Source organism: Aphelocoma coerulescens, chromosome 14 (genome assembly GCF_041296385.1).
Source record: "Aphelocoma coerulescens isolate FSJ_1873_10779 chromosome 14, UR_Acoe_1.0, whole genome shotgun sequence".
NCBI classification, from domain to species: domain Eukaryota; kingdom Metazoa; phylum Chordata; class Aves; order Passeriformes; family Corvidae; genus Aphelocoma; species Aphelocoma coerulescens.
Window position 1 is genome coordinate 11,774,128 of NC_091028.1, and position 14,672 is coordinate 11,788,799.

Genomic DNA, 14,672 nt, shown 5'->3' on the forward strand with positions numbered 1-14,672 from the left:
CAATGTAGTGAGCAGTTTGATTCAACAACAGGCCCTATTAATCTCCTCAGCACCTTGGGGCTTTGCTCTGTTTATATGCTGCATCTGTAGAATACTTTATTAATTCTTTTTCCTCTCCTGGTGGAAGATAAAAGATCTGGCAGGAAGAGAGATTAAACTGGAAACTAATATAAACGAAGCCTATTCATCTCCTGGGCACTCTGATTCAGAGAGGAGGGCGGTCTGGGGAGCATTTGCTCACTCCTGGAGCACTGGATACACCAAGTGTGCAGAGTATCTTTAAAATTTAAATGTCAAGTCTTTTTTGCCCATAATCAATAAACAAAACACTTCAAAAAACAGATCTCCCTCTTTAGATACACACAACCAACCCCAGGACTGTGCAGCAGCTCGTTTCAGTGTGGAGAAGAGCGATTCTGACAAGGGAAACATGCCATAAAATTTTCAACACCGCCTCTCCTCTCCTCCAGGGATGGCTGTCACTCACCTGTCCCAGGAAGCCTGGAGAATCTCCATGGTGACAAAAGACTTGCCAGGTCAAACTATTAAATAAGCCCCTGTTAGACTGAACAGACTCTGCTAATCCTTCATTTAACTTAAGCTGCCCAGAACATACTCTGGGCTCCGCTGCTCTTCCCCCGTAATTGCCACTGTCTGAACAACTTCCATGTTGAGCTGTCTGTCGTCTTACAAATATTGGGCATTCTGAATTAACTCTGATTGCCTCTCCAAGTTAATTTATCGGAAATGAAGAATCTCACAGGCTGTTCTCTGGTTTACAATGTCATTTTGGGCTTTCAGAAATTACTTTTCTTTTCTGTCATGAATTTTTGGACGCGCTTGTGATGCGTTCAATAACTCTGGTTATGTGCCAAGAGGCATTTCTTCTCTATTTCCCTGTCTACCCTACAGTTCATGCATTAATTGCAAATTCCCCAAAAATCATTTCTAATTTGATATTTCTGATTAGATCTACTTCAGAAAGCTGATTTTTGCAGGTTCGGAGCACATTTCCATCTCTGTCCTTCTCCAGGGGGTTTTGCATAGATGGCAGCAGAGGAATTTGCTGTAGTGCTGGAATTCACCGAATTCATCTCCCAAACCTTTGCAGCAATATGATACTGCAGAAGGTCCAAATGAAAGCTAAATGGTTCATCCTTTGTTTGGTAGGACTTAAACAAGGTCCACCAGTGGCCTGAGAAAAAGTATCTTTTAACATTATCATATCTAGATCTGAGTCACAATCATAATGAGAAATGCAGTTTTACTTTGATTTTTGCAAAGATTTATCAATGAGTTCAATATTTGCCATTTAAACATCCCTACCAAATTCAGGATGACAATTCATAGGTTTTAGTTAAGCATGTAGAGATGCTTTCCACAGGAGCTTTTATTATCTCCTCATTGGCACAATGTGATGAATTTGAGTTATATCATTACCTTACACAGCACAGATATCCCAGAATACAATAAAACAAAAATGGGCTTTTATCTTAATTGTCCTCAGCAGAATTCTATAAGTCTTAATTCATTTCTTCAGTTAAAAGACTATTCAGAATATTTTTTGATTAATTCCTTCAGTCTAAACCTCTTTGGAATAAAATAAGCATATCCCCTCCTAACTCCATGAAGACACTTCATTGGAATTCTGAGGTAAATCGCAGTGGGGCTAAACAGGTCATGAAACATCCAAAATTATATTAGTGCAAATGACAGCAATGCATGGTGCTACTTATTTGAAAATCCTATTTCAAATCAAGGTTCAAATTCTTGGCTCTGTGTGGGCAGGAATACTTAATGACCGTGTTTCCTTGGAACTGTGTTTTTCAAATTAGATTATAAATTTGCCCCCAAATGTTTAAGGCCATATGTTTCAAGTCACCCACAGACACAGTCTACTGTGAATACTTGTAATTTGAGAATTATTGCATTGTGCCAAATACATTAATATTAAAAATTAGGTGGCTAGAGTCGTTCATATTCCCAGCAATTTATGTGCATGATCTGCCACTCTTTTTTTCCCCTCTAATTAAAATAAGGGGTTTGTATCTCTTCTCTGAATTGATATTAATGAAAAGGAGTTCTAATCCATGCCAGGTGGAGTGACACACCTACCTCTAATGCAGCTGGTAATTAAACCCCTGAAATTTATACTGGTTCTTTTGAACCCTCTTCAGTTATTTCTCTGCAACAGATGCTGTTGAGTATTCATTTATGGTACGTGCTTCAAAACCTACCATGGATGCTAAAGCTGTCAGAGAGTTATCCCAAACAAAACACATAAAAAAAAGCAATAAAACAAGGCTACATTTCAGCACCTGAAACACTCAAACTCCAGGCATTCAAACTCCACAGAACTAAGAACAAAATCTTCTGTGCAGCTTTGCTAACTGGAAAATAAATCATAATTCTGATGTCCTTCCTCCACCTTCACATGTGTGAAAGCAAAGGGGGATTGGGATGGGAGGCACATTGCTCTGCTGTGACAGTGACAGAGCTCGTGGAGGGTGTTCCCTGTCTCCCTGACAGTCGCTCCTTCTTCAGCACACAACCCAAACAGAAATTGTCTTTGAAAAGCAAAGAGTTTCTGCACAGTCATATGAGACCAAGCTTCACCTACACAACATCAAACATCAGCTTTGTTCACAAGCACTTCTTGGGATGCCTGGGAACAAAGGGAAGGTTTCCAGAGGAGTGGGAGGTCTGGAGAAGCTAAATATTAACCACACACCACTGAGATCAAAAATGACTCTGGAAAACAAACACTTCAGGAAAATAAAAACCAAACCAAGGCAGTGACAGTGTGCAGATGTTACAGTCAGTGTTCCAAACCAAAGTCACTGTTGACACTGCCATACTATTCTGTATATATGGAATGAGAGAGCACAGCAACAGTGGAATACTCAGGGGCTCAGATTCCTCTCTGTCCTACTTTTGTGGGCAACCATGAGACATTGCACATAAAAGCAAAGTAAATAAAGACAAAATTTCAAGGACAGCAAGACCTGGAATATATCTGGGAGTTGAGATGCTCAATTCACAGCAAACCTGGCCTGTGTTTGGCTTCTGCAGCTTTGAGCTGCTGCAGAACACAGACCTGTGCTTTGGGACAATGAAACCCTCTCAGTGGCAGATTGCAATGACATCAGCCAAAATTATTTGATCTATCACACAGTGAGCAGTGGTTCACAGGATCCTGTGGTGTTCTCAGGCACTGTTTGCATGCTTTCCAAAGAACTATTGTTGATTTTGGCTGAGCCTTTGTCAAATTTCAGTGAATTAATTCTAAAATGATGGCACATCTACCCCATTTCTATACAACTGCAAAGCATCCTTGGTAGAAAGGACTTGAAGGACTTCCAAACTTCTCCATGACACAAGAAAGATGATGGAATGAGATGATCTCTAAGGTCCCTTCCAACTGAAACAATTCCATGATTCTCCTGGCACTGAATGAACTGCCCCTTCTTTTAGGGATTCGTCCCAATCGATGCAGCCCACTGCAGGACACAAGTGCACATGTTCTGCTACCTCTGTGCAAATACAGCTCTAGGACCTTTGCATCATGTTCCCTGACTGGGAATTCACTAACTGTCATCAGCAAAGCCACTGGGAAACAAGGAGCAGAAGGGTAACATCCTTGGGCAAGAGAACAGGGAAGGATAAGTGTAAAGGCAGTTACTGGCCTGTAGTTATGGGAGGGAAGGAGAGAAGAGGAAAAATTAAAATGAAGGTGGGGGAGGAATAGGAGAGCAGGAGCATGGATTTTCTTATTCATTTGTTACAAAAATATCAGGAGTCTTTGCTTGAAAAGAACTGTTTCAAGGACAGCAGTCCTGTGCATGACTTTAGATTTCTGCTAGGATTAGAAACCTGCACTTTGCTTAACAGTTTTCAAGATCATTGGTTCTGGGACCCCCACATCTGAGAAGTTATACACTCCAGCCTGCAAAGAAAAAGCCTTGTATGTGATCTGAAGCCCAAGTTTCCTCCCAAGCTCTTTGTGCAACAAAACAAACTGCTGCTCTCCAGATAATCAGAAATCAGAACTGTTTCACATTCAGTTATGCGGTGACTAATTTCCACATGTCACAAAAAGTGATGCTCTTAATTTTTTCATCAAGAATCAATTGTTCAACTTGGATTTCCAGCTCCTAGGGTGATAGAGATTAGAAAGTATTGCCAAGGTGACCGATTTCCATATAACCTCATCTTTCCATCAACTCCTAAAGAGGCATTAGCAATGTCCCTGAATAACCTTGCAGACTGAGAGCCATGGAGGAGCCTGTGTACAGCATGACAAAACAGTGGGAAGTGGCAATCCCCAATGCCCAGGTTTGTAACCCATGAAGCCAGATATTTGGATTTCACTCAACGATCCTCAACCACCTACCTAGAGGAAGGATGTCAAATGATAATCTACAGAAAGCAAAGAAAATATATGAGCCCACAGCGAGGTAAGACAGCAGCTCCTCTTGACATCCAAGTTTGTTCCTTTGTCAGACCATCAGCTCTTTGAATTATCACCCTGCCTGCATCTTTTAGGTGAAACTGGGGCTCTGAATGCACCGAGGAATCCATGAAACTGGAGAAAAAGGCAACCATGGGAAGGAACAAACTGACTACTGCTGTTTCACTGAGGAATGACCTGTTGCACCTCAAGTCTGGCTGGCAACACTAGAGGTGGAACTAAGTCTTTCCTGTAAAATAATCCCTCCATCTAAGTCCTCTTTGTCTTTTCACTCTTTCAGTGTGCAAACAGCTGAGTGCAAAACCCCTTTCTGCAGGCTGGCTCACATATAGAAAACTGCAGCAGCATTTTGTAGCAGCTCTGGTGAGAGGTGAGTCTGGAGGAATAATTAAGAACAACATGGAGCTAAGATGTATTTTACTCACTGTTCTCAGAGAGCTCCACCACGTAGTAGAGCACGGGGCTGTTGCCATCGAAGGGGCGCACCCAGGAGAGCATCACGCTGCGGCTGTAGGAGGAATTTAGGGTGGCCACGAGGTTCTGAGGGGAGTGAGGCAGCTCACTGTGGAGGGAAAGGGAGAAAAGAAAAAAAACAGCACAGAAAAATTAATCCACATTTCATTCAGCTACAGAGTCTTACAGGCAGTTAAAGGCAGATGACATCAGCCCCGTGTGATGATGGATATAAAACCACCGGCAGCGACTGTACAATTAAATAAATGAAAGACATCTCGGAATTCTTCACAATTTTATCCTACTGGGGGGGAATATAAAAATTATGCTGAAAGTCCCAAGGCTGATGCTTAGAACAGCTAATGGACATGTTGCTAAATGTGGAAAAAAGCCAATTTTCATCCTGTTTTTGACTGAGTTGGTCAATAAATTTCCTCTCTTACTTTTTCTCCCTTCTTACAACGATGCCTTACAATGTGACAGCAGTGATACGTGTAAGCAGTAAAACACATGGGAGATATGATTTAACGTGGAATTTTTCATACTCAAGGAAGCAGAAGACATTGACACTATCCTCACAGAGCTACTAATCAAAATTACCATATGTATTCTTAGGCTAAAAGAACAGCTTGATTTACTCACAGATTCAGGCTTATCCTATCATGGGTAGAATCCTTCCTCCCTATAATAAGGATTTTTTTGGAAGCACCCAACCAGAAAATGTAGTGAAAATGCCTGCAGAAACCCCATGGAAATACAAAATGAAACATTTCAAATACAAAAATAAAACAGCAGCTCAATTAAAATGTGTAATTTCCCCACATAAAGGAAATTTGTGGAAAAACATTTCATTTGTACCCATTGGCTGAAAGTGAGAGCTGCATGGTGAAGTGAGAACACTGAATTCTGCTGCAACCATTAAATGCTGATGTGTTTTAAGAGATAAAAACCCTTCAACATTATACTTGAGCATGATTTCTGCTACTTGTCATCCTGGTTCCTAAGGAAGATGAGAATTTTGGAGTGAAAGAAAAGCAAAGAGGGCCAGTTTTTACCCATTCAATCTGCCCTCCTCCCCAGGAAGGCTGAGGGTAACCTTTCCACAGCTCAGGCCAGAGCAGAAAGCCATAAGGGCCCTCACATGCTTAAATTAAAAACGCAGTAATTCCTGGTTCTGATGTATTTTGCCACTGAAGGCTCAGAGTTATTTAAAAACCGCAACTCCTCAGCCACTCACAAAAGTAAATACAGGCTCTGGCTCCAAGCCAGAACAATAAATATGTCCTGGATTTCTGTTTCTACTGGAAGATTGAGGAACATATGGAGAGCCAGACAATAGTTTTATTATTTTTCTGTTAAAGCCGTGAATGCATTTGTTTACGCGTTTCTGATGGATACATACTGTGGAGTTAGCACCAAAAAAAATATATATATTGCTGGAAGAGCCAAAGAGTGGCAAGAAAAACACACAGCTAATGAGGCACCAGAAACAGAAGGCACTTCCCTGCCCACTTCTCTCCAGGCAAGAGGGGCTGATATTTCCTAAGGCTAAACCTGAGACTCAAAGCCTTGTCTCGTCTCATTTGACTTTAAATGCATAACCAAATTAGCAGCACAGTGACCCCAGGCTCTTTCTGTAGTGAACATGGAATGACACCTCAGGGTGGGATTCAGATCTCAACTTCATTAAATCGCTTGCTTGAGATGCCTTGATGGTGAGGAGTTTAAGTTGACTGTCCTCACTCCTATCTGGGCGTTCACTGACAACTCAGACATGGCCACTTTTGGGCTAAAACAAACATCAGGCACAGCAAGGAGCATGAGTGGGCCCAAAGGGAGCAGATTTTGAACACAGCACTGTGGAATTTTGGAAGGGAAGAGAGGGACGTTTAGGGAAGAGAGGGACCTGTAAACAAAGCAGGAGGGCAGCTGCCCTGCGAGACACAGTGTGGCTGTCACTGAAAAGTGTGGGCATGTAAGATATGGCCATTTACCCAGGGACTACAGGAGCGTGCTGCTTAATTTTGAATGAAACATTAAATTATAATAAACATTAAACCTCCACCACAATTTATCATTATGTCCTAGGCAAGCTGGTTGGAAAAGTTTTTGTGATTAAGCTGGCAAAGGTAATTACTGAAGGGAAGAGTGAAACGTCTTGTTGCTACATGGCTCACAGAAGTCCCAGTCCCCACTTCATTTATCACCAGTCCCTGTGGGGAAGAGCTCAGAGAGGGGCTGTGGCTCCAGCTCCTTCTGGAGGATGATGGTCCCAGAGGCAGCAGTGTGGGAGGAATGGCTGAGGGGAAGCTCACAGCAGATTATCCCCATGGAACTGCTTTTCTGGGCAGCAAAGGAGCACTCCTGGTACATATTAGGGATATTTTCAAGGTGTGCATTTACTGTCCTTGACCTCCCATACATTAGAAGGGCTCAATTAACAGTGCACTTGAAGACAGAGACTACACAGCTAAGAAAGACTTAAAAACCTCAGTCTCTTTTTCCAAGTGCACAAGACTCATAAGACTTTCGAAGAAGAGGGGACATCCCCTTCTCCCTGTTTTTTAACAGACAAACTGAGTTACCTGGGGTTTTGTTTGCTTAGGATTTGGGTTTAGCTGATTCTCTCAGATTGACAATGACAATCTACAGCAGTACAAAGGAAATGGGCACTTTCTGCTCAGAGATTGAGTAGTAGTATGAGCTGCTGCCTCCATCCAAGATACCACAAATATCCCAGCCTTTACCCAAACGTGTCCATGCTGAACAGCAACAGATGGTGCTCACAGATTTAAACCCCTCGAGGCAGACAGAAGAAGTGCCTAAGGAACACACCTGGACAGAAGTAAATATTTAAAGCTACAAAGACATTTCAGCTCAGGACTGTGCCTCTCTTGTTGGAGCATACAGAAGCAGAGATTAATAAGTGGTAATTTCTACTTCAGCAAGCACTTAGGCTTTGTCTCCTTCTCATTTGCTACCACATACCCTGTGGAAGGGATGATAAATGAGACCTGTACCACCATCATGAATATTCACATTCCCCAAAGAGATCATTGTTTCTATTTTTCCTTTAAGAGGATTACTTTTCCTTGCTTCTAACACCCAAAAAATTATTGCAGAGAATTCTAATTTCAACCCTTTCTCAAAGTGAGGAGGACCTCAGAGTAGAACTGGTCAGCTTCTGATGCTGGAAGAGGTTTAGGACAGTAACACCCAGAGCACTGAACAGCCCTTGACCAGACACTGCAAGTGCAATTCCAGCTTTATTATCTTTCTTTTGTTCATTAAAGCCCCAACAGGAAATACGTGGAAGTTTTTCAATATAGAGTGTTTTAAAACCTCACTCTTCTAATGCTGAAGAGTTGCACGGAGGCAAGTTTTCCATAACTTATTTTGTGTGATAGCAAAATACGTCCATGGACACTTTAAAATCTGTAATTGATAGATAAGCTCAGGGTTAATGGCATTGCCACCAAGGTGACCTGAGGGAACTCTGACAAAGCAATTAAAATAGTGCATTTGCAAGAAAAGAACATGAAGTCGTTGCGACAATCTGGGAGAGAAATATTAGCCAGTTGCAGATGATACATGCTCAAAACAGAAACCCTAATGTTTTGAGTCAGCTCATCACTGCCAGAGGGCAGCTGAAAAATTCACTCAGCAAACACACAGTGTTTTATAAAATTAGCTAAAAGCAGACTATTTGCTGAGGAAAATAAATCAGACATGGTTTGGAGAGACTTCTGAGAAAAATGGTCCAACAGCAGGTAATTAGAGAGACTGTGACTGAAGAGGGGATTACTAAAAAGGCACAGGAGATTAAACAAGTTTTCTTGTCAGTTTATGAAAAGCCCTGCTCCTATTTCCTAAACGATTCCCTCAGTCAGGTCCAGCAGGCAGGGTCTGCTCGGGAGCAGGTCGTTCATCTGCCACAGCCGAGAACGGCACCGGGCTGAGGCAGGGAGGGAACGCAGCACTCAGCCCTGATGGCTCTGCCAGTAAAAGTTTATAATGGTTTAAATTAACAAACGTGGCAACTGTTGCTCAGGACTTTGCAGTTTCTCTTGCAGAAGAATCCTCTCCAATTTATAAACGTTGGAAGAATTCGTGTGAGGCAGCCCTGAGTTTTGAGGCTCTTTGTCTCTCACAGGTCTGTAACAGGGTGAATTTTTGGAATTAAACGGTTGCCACATTCCAGAGTGCACACATTTATTTCCCATTTCAATTTGCTCAGATCTAAAGACGCCTTGGGAAAGGGGTTTGAATTTTATGCTTTCTTTTTGCTGAAAACACCTACATTCCTGCTATACCTTCAATGACAAACACACACAATGGCATTTATTTCCGAGTGCATTTCTGGGCAATATTTCTCCTTTGAGTATCAAGCGCACTCAGACTCAGCAGTGAACCTTGCTTCTTGGATGACATCTCAATAGAGAGCTTGGAAAAATAAATAGAAGCCTTCTTTCCAGTGAGGAAGGAATAATTTATTTTCAAGTTTGACATTCTTCCTGTTTTCACTCCCTGCAGAAAGGAGACGAGATGGGCTATGGGAACCAAGGGATGTGGGATCTGTATCAAGTTATGTTTGTAATGGGACATCATTTTTATCTCTTACCCTGCATTGGTCATACTGATTTTAATTTTAGCAATAGTTTTTTAATGGGATATATTGGGAAGAAATTGGAAGAAGCAGCAATTATAAATACTCCAGTAAAAAGGGTATCCAAATTCATGTATAGATAGCTGACAAAGGCAATACTGTGCATTCCTGGCAACCCACTGGGGTTTATTATAAGTGGTTAGCTCCCCTCTCCTGCTTTTGAAGAAGACAGAACAATAATAGTTCTTTCTCTGATGAAAGGGAACTGAAAGAAGATGAACTTGCTGCCAGGAATAAATTGCCTATTTTTGTATTACATTGTCCTTCCCATATTTTTGCATAGAAAAAGAGCCTAAAAGATTTTACTATATGTTGTGACATAACAGAGGCTTGTACAGGGCTTTGATTTTCCAACAATGCAGCATTACCATACTTTCCAGTCACATTCATACAACAAAGAGATCCTCTAGCACGGGCTGCAGACGGGCTGATATTGAGCAGTGGGTATCCTCAGGCACAGACAGTGGTAATTCTGCATATTTTATACATCCTGAGAATCCTCAGGATACTTTGAGCCGGAATCAGCACAGTTTCCCATCAGGTGAGTGATACATGGTGATAACTCAGCTTATGCAGCTTTAGGAACAGGCCTTTTTCCATCTGTATGTATTTCAGGGTGGTATTTACAGGACTATAAAAGTAAGCTAAATGAAGCTGGGATGTTTCATGACATTCAACTACTTTCAGGATCAAACCCTATGACTTGGAGGGATGAAAGAGAAGCGGGGGGGCCTTCTCACCAAATGTTTCTGATATGCAGTTGAGAAACTCTGCTAGGAGAAAAGCAAAGTCAGTGTAAAATTAAAATCTATTTCTTGCAGAATAGAAACATCACTCGCAAATGTTTTACCTTGTGCAAATCAAATCAAGTGATGTACATGAAGAATAAACACATTTAGAGGGAAGACAAATGAATGAGTAGAGTATCTTGACTAGCAATTAGTTTCTGCGCCCAAGCACCATCAGTGCAAAACTGATGAGCAAGGTAACCTTTGTCTGCACTTTAGCAAGTTCTTCATTAGTTTTCTGGCTTTCCTTTGCAAATATTTTATTTCTTCTTCCATGCTGAGGAAGATGATCCATCCTGCCTGCAGCACCAATGTATCTGTGCTGTGCTGTCAGTGCAGGTTCTTCCAGCAAGGAGCACCACCTTTCTCCCCAAGCCTGGCTTCCAGCAAGGGGAGGCAAAGGAAGAGAGAGTTTTCTTTCTTTCTTTCCAGAGATTAGAAAACTGGACCACTCAGAGATTAAATAACTGAAGGTCACCCTGAAGGTCAATGGTTTTCAACTGAATCAGTTTGAAAAGAAAGCAGTAACAAACTTATTTGTGCCTTTGGAAATTCCTCTTGTCAGGCACAGAGGTAGAGGAGGAGCATGCTGGTTCCTGGGGGGAAAGAGGTGAGGAGACAATTGGAGTTGTCAGGCAAGGCTTTTTGGGCTACAATATTATCCATTGGTGACTGCTCCAGTCTGTAATTGGTTGAGAGGCCTCCTTTGAACATTTGTCTGACATTAGTGCTGCTCAAGGCACTGAAGTGTAAGTGCTCATCGATGGGAACGTGCATGGCCTGTTTGTTAATGCTCTGCACAAGGGAATCATCGGGGAGAACAGGGAATGTTACAGATCTGTCATTCCTATACAAGCTGGAATTTAATTTAAGCTTTACTTCAGACGTTTCCTTTCCACATATTTTCTTCTTCATTTCACTCCTGTTGTATCATGTATCTCTCTTCCTTGCAGATCCGTGCTGCTGAGCCAAACGATAATGATGAAAGTTGCAAGGAAATGCAATGTTCTCTGGCAGTATTGCACTACCTGCAGCCCTGCTTTGAAAAGAAATGTCACAACTCAAGGTATTATTGAATGACTTATCAGTTACTCAACTCCTCTGAAAGAGTGGGTCTGATAGATTTCTTTAATTCCTCCAGGAAAAACAGGTGATGGGTGATCAGCAATAGAACATCAGAGGAAGTAGAGATGCAGGATTAAGAGCCAGTGCGTGGGGAGCCAGCCAGCACAGCTGGAACAGCTGGGGTGCCTCAGCAGTGCACACAGGATGAGCCTCGCCCAACCAGCTTCTAGCCCAGATTTTATGGACCATGAAAGAAGCTCCTCAGTGGTCAGTGGGGAGCTGCAAGTAAATCCATCCCCTGTGCTGTACTGGGCTGCACAGGGCAGCTTTTGCTGTTCAGCATTAGGAAACCATCCTGCTGCTGAAGTGTTTAGCACATATTTATAGCTTTGTTTCAAAGTCCAAGCTTTAACACTCTTTTCAGTCTACTCCATGATTTTCTGCCCTCCATTCAAAAACCGCCTCAGAGAACAGCGAGCGTGGTTATGCAGCAGCAATATATTCTGAATTGTCTTCTGCTCTTGGATTCCAACCAGCAGTAAAATGCACTCCAGGAGGAGAGCTGAGGAGTGCTTAATTAGAAAAAGAATGTATGACCGCTCTTGGAAAATGGGCATCTGATGGAGCCTTGGCACTGTCAGAATAATACAGTATCAAACAGCCCTCTGCATAGCCAATCTCAGAGGTGAACTCATTACACTGCCAACCACACAATTGCCATCTTCTCAGAGACATCAGGCATGACCAGCAGAAACAGATGCAATTTTAGTTAAATTAAAGCACATGACACTACTTGAGTAAATAAATAAATAACTCTACATAAAACATTACCTTCTTTTTTTTTTTTTTTTCATTTGATCTGCTCCACACTTGTACCAAATCCACAGCTGTTGCTTTTAGTGATAAAAATAAAATGAAAGTGCACTTCACCCCAGTGGAATGACAGAAATAGAAAATATGGAATCCTGTAATGACATTTTTATAATCCTTTTCCAGAACTGAATGGCACTTTAAGCATTTTCTTGTTTTTGTTTTTAAAGATTCATAGGAATAAAGAAAGTCATACATAAAAATATTTTTTTTTTCCTGAAAAATGATATATAAAGAGAATGCAAGAGTAAGCAATGCCCATCCAGGGACCAGCTATTCTGATAAATGTTTAACAGAGAAAAAATACTAAAAGGAAGAAAACATTTTCTTGTTTCCAAACCTTGGCATTACAGCACGGCATCTGGGCTTTTTGGGGAAGCCCTACAGCATGGGGTGATGGAAGGATCCAGGTTTAAAGGGACCTTAGGAAGTCTCTGGTCCAAACTCCTGCCCAAAGCAGGCTCAGCCATGAGATCAGACCAGAGCATTTCGAGGCAATTTCATTAGCAATGATCCAGGTTTAATTCTCCTTAAAAAACCCCGCACCAAAAATCAGAGTTGCCGACTCTCCAGATCACCTAGAATTAAATGCTAGAAGAATACCTGAGGGTGTCTGAAACCAAGTGTAGTGAGCATCTGAGCTGGGGTACTCACATCACTTCCAGCCGAGCCGCTCTGGAGTCGTTTCCTCCAGAAGAAAGGACCTCACAGGTGTAATCCCCGATGTCACCCGACCACGTCTGGCTGATGAGGAGGGTTCCATCCTTCTCTACCGTGATCCTGGAACTGCTGGATGGATTTATTACAACACTGTCCTTCTTCCAAAGGTACCTGAGTAACACAATGTTTTAGTTATTGATTACCCATAAGAACACCAGAATAGATTTATTTTAACTCTGCTGGAAGGTATCAGCTTCTGTCATCACATGTTAAAAATGACAGGCCCCTGCAGCTACTTTCAAGAGCAGTGCCTTTTACAAATTTAAGTTTTAGATCAAGTGATCAGAATGAAAAATGTAATTCCATCAGAGATATTATGTATTTTACGAGGAAAAGATGAAGTACTCATAAATGTCCAAGTTCTTAAGTTCACCCCCACTAGAATGTTAACTCTGCAGTTAATGGTGGGTGCTGGCCCAGCTCTGCCAAGGCTCTGTAACATTGGACTGCCACAATCATACACTTGTTGAAGGTTTTCTAGAGCTCAGGTATCAAAAACACACCTCCCAACAGGTCACAGACGTGTGGGAAAGACTCACAATTTCCCACCTCTAACTGCAATTTTTACAGCCATATTTCTCTTTCTGAAGTTCTTTCTGCAATTCACCCTTCAAGCACTCTCCAAGCTCTTCCTTGCATTTTATTTCATTTGTGTTGCTTTCAGACTACATTAATTTTCATGGCAAATTTATTTTCAAGTTTTGAGCTTCCTCCAAATGCTCTAAAGCAAATTTTAACCATCCAGACAAATTCTGGTTTCCTTTACACAGTTAGAACAGACTATAAGCCCAAGTTATTGAGTTGTTTCCAAAAACATGGGCATCTCTTGTGTGGCTTTTATGTACCCCAGAGTAAACACTTCTGAAATCCTATTCCTTCTCTTTGGCTTTTACTCTCATTAAGTATCAGCCTCTGACAAGTCGGTTTTATTGATAGTGTATTAACCTTGACAGTAAAATCATGGAAGGCTATATTGAAGTCATGAAGTGGAACATAGCTCATTGTAAATAATACATAAGGCTGAAATGGAAGATAGGATTTATATGATTAATGATACAGTGTACAACCTTATAATGCAGTAATCAGGGGTTTGGTGTGAAAATCTGGGGTCCTGAAACTTTTCACCTAATGCTATTCATACAGCTTATAAAATTAAGCTGGGGTAAACCACACAAACGAGAAGTGACACCACCAACCTGATTGAAATTCTGGGATCGTGAGTGGCCTCGCAGCGCAGGGTGGCCGTGGTTCCTTTGATCACCGTGCTGTCCTCGGGAGGGCGGACAATGGAAGTGCGATCTGAAAGGAGCACACGGCACAGCTCAGGTGAAATTAGAGCCTTTTGACTCGGGTATTCACTCAGAGAGCAGCCACTGAGCCTTTGTCATTCAAAGCTAGCAGGCCACTGCTCTTCAAGCCTCTGCTGTGAAGGCTCCTCTCCCTCTAAAGTCATTGTGACACAGGTGACACGCTGTGGGGTGCAGAGAGCCACAGCAGCAGAGGACATGAGTTGAGCCCAGAGGAGAAGAATGATAAAGCTCTCTGAACTCTCCCTAGGATTGTGCAAGTGTCTGTGGCAACTCCGTGAAGTCTTAAACGAGTATGTGAAGACAACACTGAGTCAGGAAACGAGTCACAC

General features: G+C 41.9%; 1 protein-coding gene across 3 annotated transcripts in view; it reads right to left on the minus strand.

Annotated features, from left to right (window-relative positions):
• SDK1 (sidekick cell adhesion molecule 1) overlaps positions 1–14,672 on the minus strand; it is a 387,842-nt gene that overhangs the window by 121,505 nt on the left and 251,665 nt on the right. For all 3 annotated transcript variants that reach the window (XM_069030219.1, XM_069030218.1, XM_069030220.1), the window contains 3 exons: positions 14,230–14,332; positions 12,968–13,144; positions 4,897–5,033 (listed from right to left, as the gene is read on the minus strand). In XM_069030219.1, coding sequence (XP_068886320.1) covers positions 4,897–5,033; positions 12,968–13,144; positions 14,230–14,332 — 417 coding nt within the window. The remainder of the gene's footprint in view (positions 1–4,896; positions 5,034–12,967; positions 13,145–14,229; positions 14,333–14,672) is intronic.